This window comes from Ictalurus furcatus, chromosome 6, assembly GCF_023375685.1.
Source record: "Ictalurus furcatus strain D&B chromosome 6, Billie_1.0, whole genome shotgun sequence".
NCBI lineage: Eukaryota > Metazoa > Chordata > Actinopteri > Siluriformes > Ictaluridae > Ictalurus > Ictalurus furcatus.
In genome coordinates, this window is record NC_071260.1 from 19,974,665 (window position 1) to 20,001,667 (window position 27,003).

Here is a 27,003-nt window from a genome sequence, read left to right on the forward strand (position 1 = left end):
TATTTCTTGTCATATTGCCTATCCTTGACTTAAAGACAGAAAAGCAACTGCATTTGTAGTTTCCACAAAATTCTACTGCGTTAATGTCGTGTTTTCTCTGAATAGCAAACAAGATAAACAGAACTGTAACCCTTTCAATCAAACCAAAAAAACATAGAGACTGATTGTCCCAACCTACTCCAAAGGCATTTTGGAGAAAAAAATGGATGATCGTGTCCGTCCACCTCATTCCATATCACACCCATGGCAGTATGTCACAGGCTCCTGCTCAATCACTGCTGATGACGCATTACAGATGTGTCTGTGATATATCGCCTGAAATGGAGAGCAAATCTAGGGGGTGTTTCACTCTGTATAATCACCTGACAAGCCTGTCATTGATAGTCTACATGACTCTACAGAAATCAGCTCCAGTGTCAGTTCTTCATACCATTCTGTGTCTTTTTCTTATGACCACTGGTGGTGCTGTTGCTCTTGGCTCAATAAAACTCCAAAATAATCCGCCTTAAAACATTTCCATCCATCCATTTTCCATACTGCTTATCCTACACAGGGTCACGGGGAGCCTGGAGCCTATCCCAGGGAACTCTGGGAACAGGACGGGGAATACTGTGCCTACCCATCTCAGGGCACAATTATGCTCACATTTACACACTATGGATGTTTTAGAGATGCCAATCAGCCTACCACATGTCTTTGGACTGGGGGAGGAAACCGGAGTACGCAGAGAAAACCCATTAAGCGAGGGGAGAACATACAAACTCTAAACACAGGGTGGAGGTGGGATTCAAACCCCCAACCACTGAGCCACCATGCCCCCTGCCTTAAAACATTTGTTAACAGAAATCTTGCACTTGAAATTTTACACACATGTGTTTTCATTCAAAAAGTGCTATAACACCAATGGCCAAGATTATTATTATTCTTCAAAGACATTGTAGAAATCTTTTCGAAGTGTAGCATTCATAAACAGTTTTTCTTTTTTCTTTTCTGGCTCTGCAGTTTATTATTATAACACCAAGCTATGCAGCTGCAAAACTTCTTTAATGAAAGAAAATAATTAATGCAGAAGGAAAAAAAAAAACCCAAATGAATTCAGAAACCCAATCTGGGGAATGTGACATGGCGTCAGCAACCACGCTGTCTGTCCACAATATGTACCAAATCTGTAAATCATACGGCTGCAAAAACAAAATCTAGAATTTTTTTTTTAAAGAACATATAATGTGACAACCTTTGCAAGAAGCAAAAGCCACTTGATGCAGGGAAGGTTCACGTAGTTAAATAAGCTGGTTTGGAGCTATTTGTCATGTCTTAATAAGTGCTGTTTTAGCATATTTCACATTCTTGTCTTGCAGAGGATAAGGAAAGATGGAACACTCTCCAAGTCATCAGGAATGCAGAGTGGAGGGGAGGAAGAACCAGAAGATGACTCTCATACTCCACTCCCTCCACCCATGGAAATCATCAAAGACCCCTCCACTCAGGAGGAGAAGGTACACATATACAAAATCTGTAGTCTGGGTATACAGGTACACTTTTAGTAGACAAGAGTGTTGGTATGGAGGCTGAGATCTCGAGTCAGGGAGTGGATCGTGGCTGGTGAATAGCATTGATCGGTCATAGATGACAAGGATTCATAAGCTCATATAGTACTTTACTTATGAATTCATAAATGTCACTAAGTATCGGTTCGTAAAGAGATTTCATTTATAACTCCAACCCTGACACGCATGCGCACAAATGACCTCCGACTGACATTTAACCCATTAATGAACCTGCTAACTTCGGTCTTTTTCAGTGTAAATGTAGCACTTTATTTGTGAGTTGACTTTCAACAGACGCACACATGCACATGAACACAATGTTTTCTTCTGTAATGTTGAAATGCTTTAAGATCACTCCCTAGCTTACACTCCCTTAACCACCAAGACAGTCTACAAAGTTTGTGCCCATTCAGATTAAAGTATTACTTCACCAAGTTGTGAAATTTAAGCACGCCCTCAGTTTTGAAACTTAAGGTCGCCCTCAGTTTCTGCCCTGTTTGAGAAGGTTTTGCATGGAAAAGAATTTTCCTGTCACCTGCCTGTTTGTGTGTAAACTTATCAATTGGTACGGGTATTGTAACCGACTAGAACAAAAATGTACAATAGCATTGTGACTTAGACTCTCAAAATGGTCTCTATGATTTCTTTTCTCCTGCTTACCTACTCCTACAAATGTGCTTCTTTCAGGTTCTGTTGGGGAACTTCATGACTTTAGTGTTATATGGTTCTGTCTGGGTGAAGAGCCACTTTGAGCTATGGGAAATCAAAACTTTGACATTGCAGCTAGCAAAACTCAGAAGAGTGCTGGAATGTGTATTTACAGCTACACTTTAAGATTTACATTCTAAAATTTCCTGAGTAAATTTTTTAAACAATGGCCAAACACGGATAGAACCTTATTATTATGAAAGATCGAACTGTTGGTTTTAATAAGGTTCTTTCTGTCTCTTTCTTACTAAGCAATCTTGTAATCTTATTAGATAATGAATAAAAGGTATTATATAGAAGAGAAAATCATTTTACCCCACAGTATGATCATGTCAAATTTCTTTTGATTTTAATTTCAAGACACTTTTGTACAAGATATTTCACTTGTTAACATCTGAAGTTGCTCCCAGAGAAAATATTCTACCTTGAAAATTCATTGTAAAACATTTAACAAAATGTTCGCGCAAAATACATGCTGTATATGTTCCTGTACAGCCACAAACACAAACACATCTTACACATCCACTAGCTGACTTTCAGTCCCTGGTTACACTGGAAAGTTCTGCATATGAAGCACTTTGCATGTAGCCAGCTAATGTCAGTGATATTTAATGCTAAGGTTACCTGATATTAGCTTTAATATTAGCTGCACTAAGGTGCCAGAACATATACTTTGTAAAACCAGTAATTACAGTGGACCTGTTCAGTATCTGTTTTATACACTTACTTACTTTTTATTTCTCTCTGGGAGCATATGTAAAACATCAACAGCTAAAAACTCTTTCTCCTCCATCTTGCCATATTGAAGCTTCAAGTAAATAGAACATGGATTTTGAAAATAGGATAACTCATCCATCTTGGATTGTCCAGTGTTCATCCTGGATGATGATTGGCTGGCAGATAGAGCCTTATAAAGCCAAGTTTAGTTTTTAGACAATTTTTAGACAATTGTTTAAAATTTTACAAAAAACTTTTTTTTTTTTAATGTATCCCTCAGTTTAGTATTTTTGACCAAAATCCCAAAGAGAACCTGATAACACTGAAGTCGGGACTTCACTAACATCCTTTTCTCTTTATATCCCTCGCTTGTCTTTCCTTTTATCTCCCTAACCGCTTCCTCACTAATGCACCTTTACTCTTTTGCTGCTGATTTGCAGTCCTCTGCATTGCTCGCTTCACGGCAGGGTTCCACCGAGGTCCCGAGTGCCGCAGAGCTAGTCAGTGCTATAGAGAAACTGGTCAAAACTAAGATGGTAAGTTTATGGTGTGTGTAGGCGTTTGACTGTAAAGCACAAAAAGCTGACACTTTATTATCATTTACATCTTCTAGCTTCATTTTCTCTTTGTGTTTCCTTCTGGTGTTTTTTTCACTACCTTGTGTTTGTGCTGTGTGTTTTACATACATACTATGCATTGCTTGCTGAGAATTAGAAAACCGAAGCATTCATTTTCAGCATGGCCCTCCTTTTTGCTTTACAGTAAGGATTAATGATCACATGAGAACAGAAATGTTTTCACCAGTCAGTCGTTTCTGTGTCTTTATGCTCCCAGGTGGTTATTGGTGTCTTTAGGATAAGCGCTGAGCCTGTGGTGTTTTTGTATTTTCCGATGTTGTAGACTCTCGATGGAGGCACATACACTGGTTTCAGCTCAGTGAACCCAGTGGAGCAAAGCCCAGCCCAGCCGAGGAATCCCGAGCTAGAGCAGAAGGCCAAAGCACTACGTGGTCGCATGTGAGTCACGCTGTTCTCTATACTCTTTAAATGTACCAAGTGAAGATTTATGCAGCTTAATGTGAATTCCTCGATGTTTTAGGTTTGTTCTGAATGAGCTGATACAGACGGAGAAGGATTATGTCAAAGATTTAGGAATCGTAGTAGAGGTAAGAAAATGTTAACGGACTAAGATCAAAACAAGCCACAAGGTCAGGAATTAATAAGCAATATTCAAAGATTTTGGTTTTCTTGAATGATTGAAAGATAAGATTATAATTCGTAATAGATCATTAACAAATATATATAAATAGGAGGCTTGCTCAGACTTGTTTATGTTTATAATTGGGGACACACACATTTGACTCAAGACATAATACATAATACCAAGATGAATTAGCTACAGCACTGTGCCTGGAAAGTTACGAGCAGTGATGCATGTTTAGCTTCGATGGCACAACCGGTAATAGGCCATTTCCTTGCCAGGGTTTCATGAAGAAGATAGAAGAGAAAGGAGTCCCTGAAGACATGAAAGGAAAGGACAAAATTGTCTTTGGGAATATTCACCAAATCTATGACTGGCACAGAGAGTGAGTGTGTCTCCTTCTTGTTCTCTGCTTCTCATTTGTTCCATTTTATCTCTTCATGCTCATTGTGCAATATACCCAGTGTAAAATATAATTACATTATTAATATTGTGAATAATATTTGTTATATAAGTGTTTTCTATTGTGCACAAACATGCATTATACCTTGTTCTGATTTATCTCACTATTTTAGAATTTTAGTAATGACTGCTTTACTGTTGGTGCTTTATCTCACCTTTTATTCTTTTTATTCTTTGTAAACTGTAATAACCATAAACCTAAATCTAATCTAGTTACTAGTCATATTTATTCTCTTTATTTCACAGCTTCTTTGTGGGGGAACTGGAAAAATGTCTTGATGATCATGAAAAACTACCAGAGCTCTTTATCAAACATGTATGTGAGGCTTACAGAGGACTTTCTAATGATCTTGTGTTTTCGCTACAGTAAATCCATTGGCTAGGGAAGTGAGTCTGACTTTGCATTTGTACACAGGAGCGAAGGCTGCACATGTATGTCATTTACTGCCAGAACAAACCCAAGTCAGAATTCATCGTGGCTGAATATGACTCGTTCTTTGAGGTAAACTGTGCATCATTCTTGTTTGCGTTATTCAAAGAACGCGCATATTCCAAATGTAACGTTTCCTTAATTGTTCTTCACCTTCAGGCAGTTCAACAAGAAGTGAACTGCAGACTGGGCATCAGTGATTTTCTCATCAAGCCCATTCAGAGAATTACAAAATATCAACTACTGTTAAAGGTAATGTGTATAGGTGTGTGTGTGTGTGTGTGTATATGTATGTATGTATGTATGTATACACACACACACACATATATAATTTATAAATTTATATATAAATATGAGTATATACGATGTCTTTATATACTTTAGGATTTCCTGAAATACAGCAGCAAGGCAGGGTTGGACTGTCAGGATATTGAGGTGAGATGTTATTGCTTTTGTTTTCACTGTGCCATTTAGTTCTCAAATGTTTGGTCAGGGGTTTATTAATTATCTGTAACAACAGCTCTGACAACATCATTTCTATAGTAACAACTCGTACACAGGGACTTGTATGGTGGAATTCCTGAGCTCCACATAATCTAAGCTTAATAAAAATGGATTAAAAAACACGCTACTATTCAGCAAGCATTTCTGTCAATGCTTTGTAAAAGTCAATAGGATTTTCACCATGGGAAGGTTTTCAGGACAGAGATCTTGTTGCATGGTTGTTGCTGTATAACATGACAAGCTTCATTGTTTTATTCTATTAACTTGGAGGTTTTTAGAAAGAGAAAAAAAACAGGCTGGTGATTAAATGACAGCTTATAGCTTTTATAATGTAAGTGATAACAGGATCTAACTCATCTCGCAGATGTTCCACAACATAAAATGCAACTCTAAATGGTTAAAAAAAATAAAAAAACATGACGTGATTTCAAATTATAAACTGTAATGTCATGCTTTGCATCTGTTGCATATGATTTAGGTGGTTTTCACACTGGGCACGTTTGCTGGGGTCCAAATCCAAGTGCGATTGTTTCCGGCACCCCCCAATACTGCGTTGGTCTGGTCTGGTGCATTTGCGTTCATCTTATGTCGTCATAAACACGCATTGAGAACACAGCATGACTCATCATATTTTTTGGTTTTTATTATATTGGTGCTATTATGCGCAGCAGATATTATGCACAGCAGTGGATCTCTTCTGTGTCCCAGAACGTTCCCCTGCCACTCATGACACGTGTTGTGGAACTAACGATGTCGTCATTGGTTAAACACATACAGTATGCAGGTTACTTCCTGAACAAGTGTGAACCCGAGTATGAGTTGCGTTCACATTCAAGGGAATCGCGGCACAGTTCCAGTGCAACCGAACTACAGGTAGTCTCGGGTTCGGTACTGCGGTGCGCTTCCCGGTCCTCCTGCGGTGCACTTCTCGAGCTGCATGACAGCTTTCACGTAACAAATTTTTCATGCAAACCGTGCTCTGTTTCGGACCCCCTAAAATCGCAGTCCATTTTATTCCTTACTTCATGAATATGGAATTCAAGCAGAATTTATTATTTTTGTTCCTTTTGCTTTGCCAGTACTCACCTGGTGCACGTTTCAATCCTCTTTTCTAGAAAGCAGTTGATCTGATGTCCCAGGTTCCTAAACTCTGCAACGACATGATGAACCTTGGCAGACTACAAGGCTTTGAGGTATTTAAATCACCATCTAAATTCTGCTGGCCCAGTTTCTACAGGATAAACTGCTGTCTTGCTGTTCTCAGTTGCATTCTGCCTGTGTGTTGTGGTACAAAATTCCCAGTCTATCTGTAATGTACAGGACAGGTCATGCTCTACTGTATGTGTAAGGCTTCAGTGGAAAAATGTCTCATCTGTATCTTAGTTATCAGCTGTGACATGTGATAGAGGACAGGCAACGCTTTTTTTATTTATACTGAGAGCACTGTTTGTGTAATTTCTTAAATATACAGTTTCAGCTATAGAAAAAAGCAGTGATGAGAGCATTGTCTCCATAGCTGTCATAATTATGCGTGGATTATATCCCATAGTGACCTTTAACCCTCTGACAGATGGTTTTGTCCATTATATAATGGAGTGAAAGAAAAGGAGGGAGAGAGAGAGATGAAGGGGGAGCAAAAAAAAGATCATGTGAGACAGGTTGACCTGTTTATATAGCCATGTTGACACAGTTTCTGTGTAATAGTCACGTGTTGACAGACTGGCTCATTCACACTCACTTCATAAACGGCATTTATTCAGTCTAAAGCATATGTTTTTACAGGACCTCTATGTACATTAATAAAAAAATAACAACAACATCAAATGATTGATGCTATAAAAAGATACAACTTAACATTGTGTGTGTGTGTGTGTGTGTGTGTTTCAGGGAAAGCTGACGAGTCAGGGTAAACTCCTACAGCAGGAGACGTTTTTCGTGACAGAGCAGGACTCGGGTGTTCTGTCTCGCAGCAAAGAGCGCAGAGTTTTCCTCTTCGAGCAGATTGTCATCTTCAGTGAACTTCTGCGTAAAGGCTCTTCAACACCTGGTTATCAGTTCAAAAAGAGCATCAAGGTAATCGCCAACGAATATTACTGTTCTATCTTATCACTATTTCATCAATAATTCTGGGACAATATTTACAAAACACTTTAAAGCATAAAGCTTCTAACTGGCCAGCTGTAGACATTGTTAAATAATTTTAGTACACTCTAGGGTTGTTCTTTTTTTTTTCAGTCTAAAAGTAATTGACAGCATTTTAACAATAAAATCAGCAGCAACATAGGGTATCTGAGGACTCCATTTTCACTAAGACCAAATCACATACCATAATAAATAGTGATGGGAAGTTCGGATCATTTTACTGACGTGGATCTTTGAATCTTGTTCAGCAAAATGAACGAACAAATCTTTTTTCGAGTCATTTTATTTCATTTCAGCAGAATATCATTAAAAAGTTGCATGTTAAATTCCCCAACACTTCTAGTACTTAATAAACTATAGGCTAATGCAGCCAAGGCCGAATTATGAGAAACAGAAATGATTAATTAATAGCTTAGCTTAGGTCTTCAGGCTTTGCAGTCTGTTAGTTCACCTCACCTCTGGATCCGAGTCGTTCGTTCTTTTGTCACATCACGTTTGTCACTTCTGTTCCCCGGAAACAGAAATGATTAGTTCAGCTCCTGAGTCTTCGTGTGTGTAGCACAGATGAATTTGGGGTGTGTGTGTGTGTATATATGTGTGTGTGTGTATATATATATATATATATATATATATATATATATATATATATATATAATATATATATATAGTTCTTTCAGCTTTCTTTACATTCTTCCCCAACTACAGAACTGTGCTTACTCCGATGTTATTTTTTAAGTCATTTATCTTGTGCCATTAATTTGTCAGTCAGTATCAGCCAAACACTTTGTCTTTCGTGGCAACAAGGTCATCCCTGCTGTTACTGCTAGCTTAAGAATTCTTCCTGTTCTTCAGTAAAAAAATAAAAATAAAAAAATAAAAAAAATTTTAAAAGGCTGTCTCTCAGCCTTTTGGGGAATAGATTTTAAGAAGAATCTATTAGATTAGAACTTTTTAATGCAACTAAGCAGAACTCTTAGTGGTAATATTTATTGTGAATATGGAAAGTAATTTGCTTAATGCAATAGTTCTACTTTGTGTATGTGTGTGTATGCTAGGTGAGCTATCTGGGTCTGGAGGAATATGTGGATAACGACCCGTGTAAGTTTGTGCTGTCGTGTCGTGGCTCATCTGAGCGGTTCACCCTGCAAGCAGCAAACACAGACATTAAGCAGGTCTGGGTAGAGCACATCACTGAACTGCTGGATGCCCAGAGCAACTTTCTGTCAGGTGAGGATACTTTCGCCTACCAATTGCTTTGTTTCACCCACCTGATGTTACAGGTCCATTTACTTGGAATGATCCGGTACGTCAGGCACATTGCTGGTATCTATGGAAAACCACTTCCTGATCATTATTTATGGATTATAGTGCTTTATTTGCATAATTTGGTTTTGTCTCTCTACTTTCATTAGGCATTCATTAGAGCGCTGATTTATTGTTCACAGCTCTTCAGTCTCCTATTGAGTATCAGAAGGAGAAGGGCAGCTCTCACTCACTTACACGGAACTCGGGAAGCAGCAGACCCAGCTCCATCGTGTCCATTAGTCCAGAAAAATCTGCCCTTTCAGGACGCAACTCCACCCCAGTGAAACTACCTACCTCCAATGGCAGTGCCTGTTTTGAGCCCCACAAACACTCGGACAGATATGAAAGCTCCAAGGTGAAGGTGGATTTCCTCACAAATTTGCTCACACATTCTGAAAAACAAATTCTGAATGAAATTTAGTGGCAGTCTTAACATTCTAAGTATATCACGTAATGAGCATCAGTGCTCCTGGTACATATACAGTTGCTTTCTAAGTAGGATATTATTAGCCTGTTTACTCACCCAGTTTGTGTCAGCTCCACAGGGGGTCTGAGGGAGTGTTTGATGTTTTTATAAGAACAAATACAGATTTGAGAGTCTACATGTTTGCATTTACATGACATTACTTTATCTCTTTCTCACTCTACTCTCTCTCTCTGTCTGTTATCTTTCTGTCACTTTCTGTCACTCTCTCTCTCTATCTCTATCTCTCTCTTTCTCTCTCTCTCTCTCCCCCTCACACCAGCATGATGGACTTGGCTGTAATGGCATGTCCTCCTCCATGATGGTGACTCAGGACTACAGCGCACTGAAGGAGAATGAGATCTGCGTCACACACGGTGAGATGGTACAGGTGCTGGCCAACAATCAGCAGAACATGTTCCTGGTGTTCCGGCCTGCCAACAGCCAATCCCCTGCTGCTGAGGGCTGGGTACCTGGCAATGTCCTCGGCCCTCCCCCTAAAACCATCATAGACACTGCTGCTCATTCCAGCATCAAGTAAGTGGCAATCAACACTAACTGGAACTCTGATTGGATGATTAAACCAAGACTCCACTCCCTGTGTTTCAAAACCCCTCCCTTTTGTTGGAACTAACCTGGATGTGTTGGACATTTTTTTCCATGGAGAGATGTTTCAGTTTCTTCTTCTTTTTTTTTTTTCTTTTTTCTTTTTTTTTTTTTGTGATCATGTAAAAACTGATTTTACTGAATGAACTACACAGACCCCTTTCTTTGGTTTAGCCTGAAGATGTTCAAGGAATCTTACATCAATGTGGAAACTGACACGTCTGGACTCTTATTTCTGTTTCTAACACCATGTTTTTTTGTTGTTTTTTTGTTTTTGTTTTTTTGTGTTAAATGTTTAAAAGAGAAACAAAAAATAGGCAATCTGATGGACTTTGAATAGTTTCTCCTGATGGAGAAAATTTCTGTTATTGTCTATGGCAATTTTGTACAGATTATGTTGTTTTAATATTATTTTTGAAATGTTAAGTTTAATTTTATTTGTTTTTGTCCTTAATCAAGTATGTTGGTTGTTTACTGTAAATACGTTTTGTTGTTTACTCTTTTCAGTACATTCCTGTAAAAAGTCTTTTGCACTATTTAAGAGAACCCATTAAAAAAAAAAAGTCAGGTTGGTGCAATACGATGATAGTCACAATGTTCAGCATTGTAGTTGAAGAATAGTTTTAAATGTATTATTTTAAATATGTAAAATAAAATTTTGACATGAGCATGAACTAACATGAAATCAGTTGACTTTGCGTTTCATAGTGAGTAAATAACAATAACATAATTTCATACTGCTGACAATACTGTATACACTAAAATGACCGTATTGCTCTTACAGTGCAAAAGTAATCTGTTTTAAATATAGAGTAAATTAAGACCTTATAAATACCCATATATTAGGTCAAAAGAGAATAAGTACTTTTATTTTAATTTATTCATTTGAGTTCTTTATTATTTAATCCTGTAGTGTGTAGTTTACTTAATTTTGTGTTTGTACTAACCACACTAGTCCTTGACAGTTAATGTTTGTGTGTGATGCAGCATCTGGCCTCACGTTTTTCTGGTGTGCTTCTTGGCCAGATTGAACTTTATTTGCATGGGCTAATGAGGAATATGCTGCTTATTCACAAACTGTGTATCCACCATGGTGTAAGAAAATGGCAGATGAGTATTGATAACTTGGCAGTTATCAATATGATATAATCAGTTATATATATAAAATTTATATATATATATAACTTTTTGCTTCCTTGTCTTTGTTGCTCGATAAGTTTTCAGCATTCATACACATTTACCTGTCCCCTATCATCTCACTGTAAACAAGCTTAAGCTTTGACTGGGTCATGTTTTAATATAACAGGAAGTCTCTTTCGTGGAACACGCTCCGTGCCCGTAAGCGTGCTGAGAAGGACAGTGGTGCAGGAAAAGGGGACACAAAGCTTGAGAATGGACTACGTAAGCCTAAGGACATTCTCAGCAGCAAGGTTACTGTAAAAGTGAGTAAGAGGGTGTGTTTGTGCTGATTCACTGCAGGTACAGCATTGACTGAATTCTGAAGGATTCATGCATGGCAGTCACTAGCACATGCAGTAAATGGTTTGATTTGAGTCGCTTTTCAAATGGAGTTCATCTAAAAATGTTCCAATTTATGTGCGCATATATTTTCTTTTCAAATGCTGATAATATCTTAAGATCATCTTAATGGACTGACCAAATATATTTTCCTTCCTTACACGTGTCTTGTTTTTAGATACAACAGATAAACTCACAATCATTCATAAACAAAATACAAGGTCAGTGAATCCAGTGAAAACATTGCTGCTTGTGAGCTTTCTAACATTGCTTTCTCTCTCTCCGGCCTGAACGACAGGAGTCTCACAGCTCAGAGGAATCAGAATGTGAGGATGAACTAGACCCCAAAACTAGCATGGAGGTAGAGCCCATCACCGTGCACTTTAATGCATGCTGCCCTAGATTTAGTCTGTGTTTAATAAAGAGAAGATTTACTGTATGTTACATTTATGAGGATAAACATATTCTTAAAAAGTATGAGAAATAAAAAACACACCTTATTACAGTATGACTGTGAAAAGAGAAAGAAATAATCACATGGTGTATTTATTATTGCTATTATTTGCTATCATAGTACTTGTTGTATCCTAAGTGAATAGTGTGGTGCTTTGGGAAAACCCATCAGATGTGTCTGGGGATGAATTCTGGCAAATAAATAAATAAACAGTAAAAAAGGGGGGGGGGGTTTAACATACATTAAGAAAATATAAATATATTTCACTAAAATGACTTATCTTGATGCGGAGTAAGGAGCCAGTTTATCTAACACGGTCTCAAACAGTAAGCCTAATTAATTCAGTTTGTAATCAGATACCAGCTTTAAAATGCTATAACTTTACTTGTGAGTGAGCTACATACAAAAGAGAAACATATTTCAGATATAAAGAGAAACATATTCACTATATAAACCTGTCTAAGTACTCGGTGGTGTGATATATGTAAACTCCAAATTAACCCAAATGAATACATTTAGGAAAACCTGCATAGGGATGAGCTTTGCTCCTTCTTCTCTTCTTTGTATGTTAGTATGTTGTGATTGTTCGCTCTCACTTTGTGGAGATTTTTCAAGGGTTAATTATTACTGCACCCTGACATTCATTTTTCTACTTCACAGTTGTTGAATCCCAATTTCATTCAAGAAGGTAAGGTTATGTATGCTTGAAGTATGTGACTGTATGTGTGAGGTCACATTATTTTGTTTTAATTAGTACATGTTTTGCTTGTTGCAAGGTATAGTCATGTCATAGCAAAGACTGATATGTTTCATTATGCTTCTGCAAGCACATGATTAAATTGTGTTTTGAAAAAAAAAAAATGCATTACTTACTGAAATAGTTTTGAGAATGAGTGTACTCATTAATGTACTCCCTCCTCTTGTGTATGTGCTTTGAAGTTGCTCCTGAGTTCCTGATCCCTCTGGCGGATGTGACATGTGCTCTGGGGGAAACTGTTGTCTTGTGTTGTAAAGTCTGTGGTCGCCCCAAACCCACTATCACTCTAAAGGGTCCAGACCAGAGTCTAGTTGTGAACAACAACCACTTCACCATCAACATCAGGTAAATACAACTGAGTAGAGGAGTAAATGAGGAACTTAGGCCGAAAATCCGAATAGCTCCCTAATTCCTGTGTAATTTTACAATATGAACATATGCACCATAGTTATTGTATCATACAGGGTGTGTCAGCATCTTGGGAGAATGTTAGGAATGTGAATCTTCTGGTTGCAATTTTTAAGAAAAGAGAAAGCGAAAGTACACGATAACCCGAAACAAGCCCCCAGAAAACTCTTATGTAATCTTCGGGTTACGATGATTAAGAAATGAGAAAGCAATAGTACACAAGAAAAGAAGGCGCCTCACCCTGTCACACACTTCCCGCAAGAAGCACTTGGGAGAGCTGCCAAATGACACGCACCAAATTCAAATGCAAGATCTCTCTTTATTCAAAGAAAAAAAAGAGTATATATCGTGCTTGACATACAACAGAGACAATGGGTTAACTATTGATTGGCTAGGCAGAAGGGCATATTTGCATAAAACAGGAAGCATGTCAGTGTAAGAGAGGAACAACTCCATATATGGTATTCAGGAAGTCATAGGAATGCGAGCAAATGGTATTCAAGGAGACAAAAGAATGTGCGCAAATGTTTAGGGGCTTTATCTGTCTGTACCTGGCTGAAACTGGATTCATGCAGTGGTGGAAGAGTTAACAAAGGAACAAAAACAAGGGAACAGAGAGGGAAGAGTGTTCACAGTAAACTTAACAGAGAAAAATTATAAAACAGGAAAACTAAACCTTTTATTTACAGAATGTGCTCAATATGATTTAGATTTACCCAGAGTTTAATTATTTGTATCAATTTCTGCTCGCTCATAGTCTGTAAAAATATTAAATATGCACATTAACCCTATGCTGCTGGACTTATGGGACAACATGTACTGTACTGTTGGTCTAAATTAAAGCCCTTTGGATTCTTCAAATAAAAATTTAATACTAATTTTAGTGTTGAATCTAAAGTGGTACCAGCTGTTGAGAAATTAATGGCTGAGTTATTTTCTTAGGTCTATAGTGGTTTATAAGCAGTGCATACTTACTCTCACTTTTTCTTGTTTTGCAGTTAGCAATATACAGTATACCTCATATGGTGCTTATCTAAAGACAAGTGCAATTTACAGACTACAAAAGGTCAATATTTTCTTTTTTTTTATTTTGACAGTTCTGAATCTGTTGTGTCTTGTTTTTCCCCCCTAGGGAAACAGGTGACATTCTGTTAAAGATCTGTAATCTGATGCCACAGGACACCGGCATCTACACCTGTATTGCCATTAATGACCACGGCACAGCTTCATCCTCTGCCTCAATTAAAGTACAAGGTAATGTGGAAAAGGGAGATGACCAGCTGACAGATGTGAGATTTATTTTCATTTCAGCATTATGAAAGATAATGTGGGGTAAAGGACTCATCTTTTACTCAGCTATGTTCGGCTGGTAACATTTTGGAAAGGGAGTCATTCATATTTTTTTGTGTCTTTTGTGCTTGTTGAAAAAGGATGAATGGAACAATAAGAATCATTGTCTAATTGATGTTTCTGTATCTGCTCATGTGAAGGCGTCCCAGCAGCTCCAGCTCGACCCGTAGCCCAGGAGGCTAGCAGTACTGCGGTGGTGGTGCACTGGCTTCCACCTGCTAGTTTGGGAAACTGTGCCATTACCAGTTACACTGTGGAGTACAGACAAGAGGGTAATGTCTGCATTTCTGTATGTTTCCCACTTGTTGGTGTGCATGTGTGTAGAGAGCACAGCTCACAAGAATTATTATTACTTGATGAGGAGGCTGAACCAAACCAAGACCCTTTAGACCTTTTTGACATTTTGTAATACTTTTTTCTTAGATCACTATTAATAATTATAAGTGTGTATATGTATGATTAATAATTATACTATTAAAAATATGTGCACATTACAGGTGCATCTCAATTTTTTTTAAATACATTTCTGTAATTTCATTCAAAAAGTGGAACTTTCATATATTCTAGATTCATTACACATAAAGTAAAATATTTCAAACCTTTTTTTGTTTTAATCTTGATGATTATGGCTTACAGCTCATGGAAATCAAAAATCCAGTATTCCAAAATATTACAATAAAGAATTTATGATACAGAAATGTCAACCTGAGAAGAGCTCTACTCAGCTAATTAACTCAAAACACCTGCAAAGATTTCCTGAGCCTTTAATCTCTCAGTACACACAACCACAATCATGCGGAAGATGAAAGTAAATTTTGCATTTAATTTGGAAATCAAGGTCCCAGAGTCTGGAGGAAGAGCGGAGAGGCACAGAATCCAAGTTGCTTGAAGTCCAGTGTGAAGTTTCCACAGTCAGTGATGATTTGAGGTGCCATGTCATCTGCTGGTGTTGGTCCACTGTGTTTTCTCAAGTCGAGAGTTAATGCAGCATCTACCAGGAGATTTTAGAGCACTTCATGTTTCCATCTGCTGACAGCAGCAATTGCACCTGCCCACAGTGCCAAAACTACTAGTAACTGGTTTGCTGACCATGGTATTACTGTGCTTGATTGGCCAGCCGACTTGCCTGACCTGAACCCCATAGAGAATCTATGAGAGACACCAGACCCAACAATACAGACGAGCTGAAGGCCGCTATCAAAGCAACCTGGGCTTCCAGAACACCTCAGCAGTGCCACAGGCTGATTGCCTCCATGCCACGCCACATTGATTCAGTAATTCATGCAAAAGGAACCGTAACCAAGTACTGAGTGCATAAATTAACATACTTTTCAGAAGGTCGACATTTCTGTATTATAAATTCTTTATTCTAATATTTTGAGATGCTGGATTTTTTATTTCTATGAGCTGTAAGTCGTAATCATCAAGATTAAAACAACAACAACAAAAAAAAGGCTTGAAATATTTCCCGTTATGTGTAATGAATCTAGAATATAGGAAAGTTCCACTTTATGAATTAAATTACAGGAAAAAATTTACTTTTCTACGATGTTCTAATTTTTTGAGATGCATCTGTACATTATCAACCTGAAATTAAAAAAGTGTATGACTTCTATGGTTTTGACCTAACATTAACTGTTTGTATGAGCTGAGATTGTAACATTATTAGTTTTTTTTGTTGTTGTTTTTTTTTTTTTTTTTTTTTTAAAAAGGTCCATATATTAAATCTAAAAATAGTACTGCAGTAGCAACTGTTATAAGCACTATGTACATCTTAGCTTGTTGGCTTGGAAATGTATAAATATTAAGAAATAAAATGATCGGCTAGGTATGATTATGCAATTTCCAGATGTTTGCAAATCATTAATGATTGTATTTAGCTAAATGTTTGGTGGTATTACACTGAAATTCATATAATTAGTTGCTTTTAGTGGGAGTGTCATCTTCAGGGTTAGAGGCTAACTATTAAAAAGTATTTAATGGTTGAATACTGATTGCATCTGCTAAGATGTTTATTATGAATGCTCAAAAGGAATAACTTACTCAGATTACTCTTAGAATTCTTCTTTAGAAGAATAATGAAAGAAAATACAGTATGTGGTATTGTCTGCCCAATTCAAGGCTAAATAACCATTAAGTGTAATGATTAAAGCAAATATGAACTCTGAGAGCAAGCTACAGACAGGACTTAGTAGGTGCTATTAAGCATCATTTAGCTGCAGCATTTTGCTACTTAACAGAAAATAATTGAATGATGCTTCAAAACCATGCATTAACTATAGTGTTAAACCTGTGTGGAAAGCAAGATGATTTAAGAAAAAAAATGATGATGATTTGGAAATTAGTCTTATGGAGTTCTGAGAACAAAATACACAATTTAGGTTTATATTTCAAAAGTGATTCCATTTTACAATATAATAATCTTGCATGATTTCATGTGAGTTATGAGCACATACTAGTGGTAATAGAAGGTTATTACATTCGTCTGGCTAAAAAGCAAACCTTTGGTTGTCAGACACTGTAAGTGGAGACTGAGACTCAGACCAAAACTGAATTTCTGTCAAGAGACTCTTGAGACACAAGATCATTTCCACACCTCTGATACTGTAACACTTCATTATTAAATTTTACACAATGAAGTTCTATATTGCATTGCTTTACCTCGTACTCTGACAGAACTGTCATGCAATGAGGGCCTCAAGTTTAAATAATGGACTATTTCTGATTGATGTACATATATTATTAGTATATATTAGTGTATATATACACTAAATATATTAGAAATTGTACATATTTTGGAATGTGTATGTGTGCAAATACTTATACATGATCATCTGCAGACTCCCTGGTGTGGCAGCAGTCAGTACGCTCTACAACTGATGTATGTGTGAAGATCGAGGATCTGATCCCAGGTGGACATTACCAATTCAGAGTTAGAGCCAGCAACCCCTGGGGCATCAGTCCCCCCAGTGAGCCCTCCAACATGGTCACTCTACCCAGCTGTGGTTAGTGCAACACACACACATTTATCAGCCAGACTGTATTCACTGTAATGCAAACGTATCTCATTTAATTAAAATTCAAACTTTCCATTAATTATGTTTGACTGAAGCTTCAACATATGATGGAACTGGTATCCAGTGGAAAGACAACTTTGAATCAACATTTACAGAAATTTGTGAAATTGGAAGGTAAGTGATGATTGTTGTTGTTGTTTACAAAATGTGCTTGGTAATCCATCATTGAACAACAAAACCATGCAGTTTCACTCATTTACTCTTTTTTTTTTTTTTTTCGCTCTGGTTTGCAGGGGTCGCTTCTCAGTGGTGAGGAAATGTCTACACAAATCCACTAAGAAGGAAGTAGCAGTGAAGTTTGTCAACAAGAAGATGCAGAAGAAAGAGCAGGTGGCTCATGAGGCAGATATCCTGAAACATGTACAGCATCCTCAGCTGGTGGCTCTGACCGACACTTATGAGTCACCCACAGCCTACATACTCATCTTAGAGCTGTAAGTCTGACTTATGTCCTATTCACATAGAATTAGTTCTTCAGGGTGATCTCGGTAATATCTAATAATATTTGCATTTATCTCCATGTTAAAATCTTTAAACTTTATTTATTTTGTAAAATAAATTTTTACAAAAACTACTTTATTTATTTAATAAAATAAACTTTATTTAATGGTCTGCACATATGTAGCGTTTTTTTTTTTTTTTTTCTTCTACAAAGCGGTTTACACTGGTTCTCATTCCCTATTCACACGCACACACACACACTGACACACCAGTGGTAGCAGAGCTGCCATGCAAGGTGCTAGTTTGCAATCAGGAGCAACTTGGGGTTCAGTGTCTTGCCCAACGACACTTCGGGATGTGGAGTCATGTGGGCCAGGAATCAAACCGCCAACCCTACGATTAGTGGACAACCCGCTCTACCACCATATTTACACAAGACAAACAAGATTCAGCTTTTTTTCCCCCCATGAACCTGGAAGTTTTTGTCACACATGGGTGTAGTTTCATATGATGGGATCATGAATTTATTAATAAAAAAAATATGTGATGAGACTTTTTTTATTTATTTCTACAAACGTTTGTAGCAACTGCTTTTAGTAACTGCTAATTTTCATTTCATAAAATTTTTAGACTACTCTCAAAAAAAAGTAAGCAACTTGGGCTGGAATTGTTTCAGACTAATCCTGTCTGAAAAAAAGCTTTGCAATGAAACCCAAACCAGGCTTTGTTTTTATTACTGCAGGTCTAGTGAGTATTGGTGCTTTTAGCTGTTTACATAATGCTTGACCTGCCTGAATATCAGGGGAATAATATTTGTTTTAATATATTTAGGCTTATATTATAGGCTTATATGTCAAGATTCTGAACTAACTCCAGGTTTTATTGGGATTAAAGTGTAGAAGTATAGCTTTGTATATGCATTCTTTTCTATATCATAAAATGTTGTGTTCGTGTCTAGGCTGGAGGGTGGGCGTCTGCTGGATTACCTGGTGGCCCATGATGAGCTAATGGAGGAGAAGGTGGCATTCTTCATTAAGGACACAGTCGAGGCCTTAAAGCACCTGCACACCTGCAAAGTGGCTCATTTGGATCTGAAGGTGAACAAAATAAAACACAACATGACATTAAAATGACATCAAGAACCAAGCTCTTTTGAAGCCTATACTATTTTTCTACATTTAAGGATAAATTAGACTTTAGGGAAAAGGTCCCAGAACATATAGATGCAACAGTGCTCCAAATGCTTCCAAATGCATTCAATACTACTGTATATACTAAATATATAGGGCTAATAGCACGCATAGGATGACCACTGTTTTCTCTAAACTGTGTGTGCTCTATCACACACTTCTGATGATGCTCCCATGCAGAAAGAAAAATTTGCACACAAGGGAAGTTTCAGTCTATTTTATGAATTTATCTGAGAATCACAGCTTGCATCTTGTTAACATATTGGTGCTGCCAAGAGTTGTCTTCCCAGGCTATATGGCTAATGCTAATCAGGCAGTTCAAATGGCAGAAGGGTCTGCCCAATAGAAACGGGTTTTGCTCATCAAAAGAATTTGAGGGCACATTGATTATGCCTTCTTATAAGTTAATAATAATTAATTCCACAATTCTGAAGGAAATGCAAATAAAAACAAGTTGTTTCACAGTAACTGGTCTCATAAACAGAAAACACATTACTCAAATTAACATTAACACATGAACTAAATTCTGAAGATTAAAGTAAGATTTCTTAACTTATTGAATGTTATTAATTCATATTAACATTGACTGAATTCTAAAAAAAACCTCCTGTTAGTCTCATATTCACTCACCACAAACAAAAGCATTTCTACTTCATCATTGACATCAAACTGGTAATGTATAATATAAACTTTTTTATATATTAACATTAACTGGATATGAAATATACTACTCTACAAATATATTTTTCTGTGCAATATATATATATAGTACTTTTTTGTCATCTCATCTTTATTTAAATCTTTCAACAGTGCACTGGCGCTTTAATTCAGTGTGGCAAAAAAAATAATTTTTAACTCGACGCCAAAACTCCCGCTTCACTGCTGCAGCGTCTGGTGTAAAAGTTTAGCAGTGCAAAGATTACAAACTGCAGTTTTGTCCTCATTCTATATAAGAGACATCACCTTTACACACTGCATGAAATCGATGTTTTCCCGCCCTCTTTTGATTGACAGGATTTAATCGGCCCTCATCATTGGATGTTTCTAAACTATCGGCCGATAGCATGAAAAATAACAATAATAACAATTTATTGGTCGATACGTCAGTGCATCTCTTAAAAAATAAAAAATAAAAAAAAAGGAAAGAAAAAAAAGTACATTCTTAGCTCGCCTAATTATGCAAATTGCTCCATAGCACAGGCATGTACGTTATAGTTGACTTAAAATCAAAGAACATACATACAGGGTTAATTTCTTGTGAAATTTATGGGCCAACTAGTTTCAGACACAGAAATGACGTCTCCCTTGCTCTTTTTAAGAGCAATGTTTTGCCCCATTACATTTGCCTACTTTTTTTTTTTTTTTGCCATATCACTGATGCATGAGCACATTCATAGCACTTCATGAAATTAGCAGATAATATTTCTGGAAAGGAGCTGACATTAAGAATGATAATATTGATAATCATTCAAATGATTTTATTATTATTACTTTATTACTACGTAAGCTGCAGAGGTGCGTAATCTGCATTAATAACTACCCACATGTCCTTTTGAATGAGTATCTGTTCATTCTCTGTACTCTCTATTGTTAATTCATTAATAAGCTATTCTCTCATACAGCCTGAAAACCTAATGGTCAACCTCCGCATGCCTGTACCGTGTGTGAAGCTGATAGACTTTGGTGATGCAGTGCAGATATCAGGGCACCGGTATGTGCACCTCCTGCTGGGAAACCCTGAGTTTGCAGCTCCGGAGCTGATCCAGGGCACACCGGTGTCTTTCTCCACGGACGTGTGGAGTGTCGGCGTGCTGGCCTATGTCATGCTAAGCGGAGTCTCGCCGTTTTTGGACGAGAGTCTGGAGGAGACCTGCGTTAACATCTGCAAACTGGACTTCTGCTTCCCGGATGAGTATTTCTGTGGCGTGAGTCAAGCAGCAAGGGATTTCATTGTCTCAACTCTGAACCAGGACACTAGGAAAAGACCAAGCTCGACAGCATGTTTGCAGCACCCGTGGGTTAGCGCCCACAGTGGAGATTATTCCAAAACTCCGCTGGATACGGCCAGATTGGCGGCTTTTATTGACAGACGCAAGCAGCTGCATGATGTCCGACCTGTCACTAATATTAAAGGCTTGGTCACTACCACTATGGGACACACCATATAAGAGAGATCGCTTTCTCAGAGGAATACACACTTGAAAAGAGGGTTATGTGTTAAATATTACCAGAATAAAATGTATTTTACTCAATACAGAGCTTCCATGCCTGTGTCTAATAGGGTTTCGCCATTTGGCTAATAACATCGCGAGGGCCATAATTTTAACAGCATAATTTTAGAATATGATACCAATTCCTAGAAAACAACTCTACGCTCTTATTAGCTTAATGCTGACATCTTGTGGATGGATAAAACTAGAGGCGTTCCTGGTGTACTTCTAGATTAAACAGTGCACCAGAGTATTAAAGAACTCGGCTGAACTGAGATCACTGTGGGTTTCTATTCTAAATGCTATCGATTTAAAACAATCCCGGGGCATGATTATACGGCGAAGAAACCTAGGTTGATCTTTGAATGTACAGTAATATAGAACGCGGTTTAACACTACTGTAATTGAAGAGGTATTTAGCATTGTTTTCTAGAAAAATGATTGTATGTAGATATAGGCAACAGATATTTTTACAAATTCAATATGAGAATAATGGGAGTATATAGGATATTTAAAAGTTAGAATTTTCAGCATGACCGTTTCATATGGTTAAAAATACCACCACACCATTAGTTTTAAAATATGTAGATCAGCATTAGGTCATTGTTAAACCTTTCAGCATTTCTATTCATGACTTGGGTAAATATCTTTTGATGCCTTTTATTATGTCTTTGGACAGGAAGTGGTGTGCTCCTTAGTAGTTTAAAACTGATTCCTGGTAAATACCTTCAAATCTGAAAGTGATTATTTGATTTGGTGGAACTGATCAAACTCTAAGCCTTAAATATATTTATTCTGTTTTTTAACGTGTCTGTTTACTTTATGTGAATGGTTTTTTAATGGTATTTTGATTTGTATTTGCTTCTATACAATTATTTTATTATTTTGATATTTAAAGTCTGCAGAATCACTGCCCACAACTGACGAAACAACAGAGTTCGGTCCTAAACAGCTGCTTTTTGCATCTGTGCAAGTGAGAAATAAAAACGCTTAAACCTCTCTTTCTCTCTCTCTCTCTCATATATATATATATATATATATATATATATATATATATATATATATATATATATATATATATATATATAATTCAACAAGTGATCATTGGTCAGTATAACTGTATACAATTACTTCAGAATGCCAGATGTGTTTCGAAAATTTTCAAAGGTTCCACCAAAGAAGTAACAACCTTAAGGACGTCCATAATCCTGGTCAGACCCTGCTGAAAATCTGAAGTGTTGAGAGTTGTATGTTTGACTGCCATTCCTGAATGATTCTTCAGAAGACTTTAAACATCTAAAAAGGATTAATGATAAGCAAATAAGCAGGTTTACCTTTTTCTTGTTTTTTTAAATTATGTATCACTAAGTTTTGCTAATAATAAAACCTTGGGAGGAAGTCATCTCAGTTATAAATGGAGCTACACAGCAGCATGACCAGTGACTACAACAGAAGAACTCATTTAAACAGTGCAGGCTCAGAGTCTTACTCTCGTTAGTATTCCTCTTCTCTTTAATTCACAATAAACTAGGCCTACATTCTGTGTGATATGATGCTTCAATGTTTCACCTACAACAGGCTGTAACACTGGTATATCATAGTGCTTGCTTTGTTGATTATAGGGCTATTGCCTCCAATAATAGTGTTCTGAAAACAATGAAAATCTGTTTTTTTTTTGTTTGTTTGTTATTTTAGTCATGTTAGCATTGTTGTACAGAACTCGAAGTGTACAATTTACATAGAAAAATAAAAATGTTCTTTAATCAGATGGGCTGTTTGTTACTGGATGTTTAATAAACTGCTTGTTTAATAAATTGTTTGTCTCTTTTTGAGTGAAATTACATGTAGGACTAGGGGAAGTGAAGGCTAACACGTGCTTGAAGCCAGCATCTTTTCGAACTGCTACTCATGGGGCATCACAGGGCATTGTAATGTATAAATGAGCTCACAGATGCCCATGTTTTGCTAGTCTCACTGTTATTGACATGGGAGATAGATTATGCCATCCTCACTCATAAAGCATGGGAAATTTTTTTCCACTAATAGCTCACATCTGAGGCATCATCAGGATTCAAACTCACAATCTCACAACAATAGGGTAAACACTGTTCATTAGCACCGCTCAAGAGCCCGTATTGGCTATGCTAAATCAGGGTAGGGTATATTCCAACCTCACACCCAGTGTTTGTGAAATAGGCTCAAGCCCTTCCATTAAACAATTTTACATTGTGGAAAAACAATTATAGAAGATGAATGAATAATGAATGAATTAATATTTCATTGTTTACCTTGGCTTATATTGAGACCATACATGTGATGATGGCAAAATTGACTGTAAAAAACTTTAGCTGTTCAATGACCATCTCAATTCCAGATTTGACTCCTATTGAAAACTTGTAGTCTGAATTAAGAGCAGTCTACATGTGCAAATCTAAGAATATAAAAGCGATCAGGATCCCTCCACACGTGTCTCCTAAGCGGGTCAGCACTTTCATTCTCTTGCCAAACATTAATTGTGGTGGCACTGCTCATTTTAGAATCAGTGTTTTGTAGGAAAAACCAAAATTTGAAGGAAACTATTTACAGTGAGAAAGTTAAATGTTAATTGCATTGTATTTTGTGATGTAAAAAAAAATGAAACCAAGATAAAACATGTCAAACGTTTTTTTCTGCCTTAAATGATACAGCAACCAACAACGTTTAAGTGAAAAACAAACAGATGTTTTATGGAAGAAAAAGAATAAATTTACAGTCATGTGAAAAAATAAGTACACTCCATGGAAACTGTTGGGGTTTTTTTTATTTATTTATTTTTTTACATGTTTGGACAAGCAAATATTTGATCCTCTTTGAAACAGTACCTATTAACAAAGTTGATGCACTCTATCAAATGACATATAACTGACATTTTGTGGTAATTTTCACAATTTAAATGAACATAAAACAGATCAGTCACATGGGAAAAGGAAGTACACCCCTACATTTATCACACCTTCAAATCCATAAAATTAGAATCAGGTGTTCGTGTTTAGGTGCCAGTGATTAGAACCTGCTTAGAGTGCAGGTGGAATATGTCTTATTTATACCCCTCTCATATCTAGTGTCTGGTGTTCCCTTTGCTATTGAGGTGTATGGTGTCATCATGCCAAGTTCTAAAGAGTTCTGTAAGGCCTTCAGAAAAAAAGATTGTGGATGCCTAGGAGTCTGGCAAGGGATTTAAAAAGATCTCCAAATTATTTGAAATACATCATTCCACTGTAAGGAAAATCATGTACAAATGGCACAGATTTCAAATGACTGGATTGGCTGTCCCAGCAAATTCAGCCCAAGAGCAGACCGTCTGATGCAAACAGAAGTCTCCAAGTACCCCAACATTTCATCACAGGAACTGAAACTTGAAACTGTTGGTGTAAAAGTGCATGCTTATACAATCAGAAAGAGATTGCACAAATTTGACCTGCATGTGAGGCGTGCCAGGAAAAAGTCTTTGCAAGACTACAATTTGCCAATGAGCATATAGGCAAAGACCAGGCCATTTGGAAAAATGTCCTCTGGACAGATGAATCAAAGAGAGCGTTGTTTGGCCACAGTAACAGCAGACATGTTTGGCACAAACCAAAGACACCTGTTCAGGAGAAGCACCTCATACCAACTGTGAAGCATGGTGGTGGAAATGTTATGGTTTGGGGTTGCTTCGCTCCCACTGGGACTGGACAGTTTGCATTCACTGATTCACTATGAATTCTGCATCATATCAAAGAGTGCTTGAAGATGTGAGGCTATCTGTCTGATAGTTTAAGTTACATCGAAAGTGGACCTTTCAACAGGATAATGATCCTAAGCACACTAGCAAATCCACCAAGGAATGGCTCAAAAGAAGAAATGGAGGGTTATGGAATGGCCTAGTCAAAGCCTGGATTTGAATCCCATTGAAATGTTGTGGGGGGATTTGAAACAGGCAGTACATGCAAGAAAACCCTCAAACATCTTGCAACTGAAAGAATATTGCATGAAAGAGTGGTCAAAAATTCCAGCAAGCCAATGTCAGAGACTGGTGGACAATTATACAAAATGCCTACAAATGCTTTCTGCTAAAGAGTGCAATACTTACTTCTTCCACAGAAGAACATCACATCTATTGATATTTCTGTTGAATAAGTGATCGAAAAAGCTAATTTTCCTCGTGGTTTTGTTCAAGTATATCAACTTTATTCATAGGCACTGTTTCAAAGATGATCAAATGTTTGCTTGCCCAAATATGCCAAAAAAAAAAGCCAACGATTTCCATGGAGTGTACTTATTTTTTTCACATGACTTTACAATAACCTGGTTGTATAGTGTAAGTGTGCACACACCTTAAATAGTACTTTTGCCTTTTACCTTTTGCTTGTAATACAGCTCTCACCCTTTTTGAGTAAGAGCCTGCAAACTTAGCACATCCTGATTTGGTAATTCTATTCTACTCTTCTGTGGAAAAATGCTTCAGATCTATCAAATTGTGAGGAGATCTCCTGTGTATAGCTCTCTTCACGTCATTCCACAGTTTTTCGGATTTAAATCTGGGCTCTGACTGGGTCATTCCAAAATATTGATCATCTTCTGAAGCCATTACTTTGTTGAATTGGATATGTGCTTTGGATCGTTATCGTGCTGGAAGATGAAATTTTTCTTTATCTTCAGCTGTCTAACAGAGACCTGCAGGTTTTGTTTTGTTATAGATTGGTATTTGGAGCTATCCATGATTCCCTTTATCTTGACTAGAGTCCAAGTCCCAGTTGAAGAGAAGCTGCCCTATAGCTTGTTGCTGCCACCACCATGCTTCAGCATGGGTATTCTTTGGGTGATAAGCTGTCTTGATTTTGTGTCAAACATGTCAGAATTATGCCCAAAAAGTTCTACCTTCATCTTGTCGGTCCATAATACATTTTGCCAATTGGTTGGGGGTGATTTAGTCAGGCCTGGATTTTTTTTTCCTGTGAGGGTTTCCATCTAGCCACCCTACCCATAGCACAGATTTGTAAAGAATACAAGAGATGGTTGTCACATGCAGAGAGTGATCAGTAATTGCCAGATATTCCTGCAGCTGACTGGAGCTCCTGCAGCTGGTAATATAAATGGTTGTGCCCTCATTTTCTCCACCAGTTAATGATGCCCTTCATGGTGTTTCATAGTACATTTAATGTTTTCAAAAATATTTTGGACCCCTCTCTTGATCGATACCTTTTTGACATGGCTTCAGCAGCTGGGTAAAACCAAGATGTTAAAAAACTATAAAAAAAAAATCCTACAGGAACAGCTGATCATCAGAATCACTTCATTGATGACAGCTGTATGATGATTACTTTTGTGATGCTTGGCGACTCTAAATTGCCCCTGGGTGTGAATAAGTGTGTGAATGTGTGAGTGCATTTTGTCTTTTAATGGACTTGTGTCCTATTCAAGGTGTATTAACCCCATGCATAGACTCTGGATCCACCACAACCCTGAGCACAATAAAGCGGTTACTAAAGAGGA

The 27,003-nt window shown here is 37.3% G+C and overlaps 1 protein-coding gene across 1 annotated transcript in view; it reads left to right on the forward strand.

The window, feature by feature from the left end:
• The window catches only part of kalrna (kalirin RhoGEF kinase a), a 183,394-nt gene extending 160,909 nt beyond the window's left edge, over window positions 1-22,485 (forward strand). The window contains exons 36-60 of the mRNA XM_053627004.1: window positions 1,359-1,496; window positions 3,413-3,508; window positions 3,873-3,988; window positions 4,071-4,137; window positions 4,454-4,557; window positions 4,881-4,950; window positions 5,050-5,136; window positions 5,224-5,316; window positions 5,449-5,499; window positions 6,684-6,761; window positions 7,456-7,641; window positions 8,766-8,937; window positions 9,156-9,370; window positions 9,762-10,015; window positions 11,391-11,526; window positions 11,901-11,963; window positions 12,717-12,744; window positions 12,996-13,158; window positions 14,354-14,475; window positions 14,712-14,843; window positions 17,412-17,576; window positions 17,684-17,762; window positions 17,882-18,082; window positions 19,048-19,186; window positions 20,902-22,485. Coding sequence (XP_053482979.1) covers window positions 1,359-1,496; window positions 3,413-3,508; window positions 3,873-3,988; window positions 4,071-4,137; window positions 4,454-4,557; window positions 4,881-4,950; window positions 5,050-5,136; window positions 5,224-5,316; window positions 5,449-5,499; window positions 6,684-6,761; window positions 7,456-7,641; window positions 8,766-8,937; window positions 9,156-9,370; window positions 9,762-10,015; window positions 11,391-11,526; window positions 11,901-11,963; window positions 12,717-12,744; window positions 12,996-13,158; window positions 14,354-14,475; window positions 14,712-14,843; window positions 17,412-17,576; window positions 17,684-17,762; window positions 17,882-18,082; window positions 19,048-19,186; window positions 20,902-21,447 — 3,501 coding nt within the window. The 3' untranslated portion in view covers window positions 21,448-22,485. The remainder of the gene's footprint in view (window positions 1-1,358; window positions 1,497-3,412; window positions 3,509-3,872; window positions 3,989-4,070; window positions 4,138-4,453; window positions 4,558-4,880; window positions 4,951-5,049; window positions 5,137-5,223; window positions 5,317-5,448; window positions 5,500-6,683; window positions 6,762-7,455; window positions 7,642-8,765; window positions 8,938-9,155; window positions 9,371-9,761; window positions 10,016-11,390; window positions 11,527-11,900; window positions 11,964-12,716; window positions 12,745-12,995; window positions 13,159-14,353; window positions 14,476-14,711; window positions 14,844-17,411; window positions 17,577-17,683; window positions 17,763-17,881; window positions 18,083-19,047; window positions 19,187-20,901) is intronic.
• The last annotated feature ends 4,518 nt before the right edge of the window (window positions 22,486-27,003 follow it).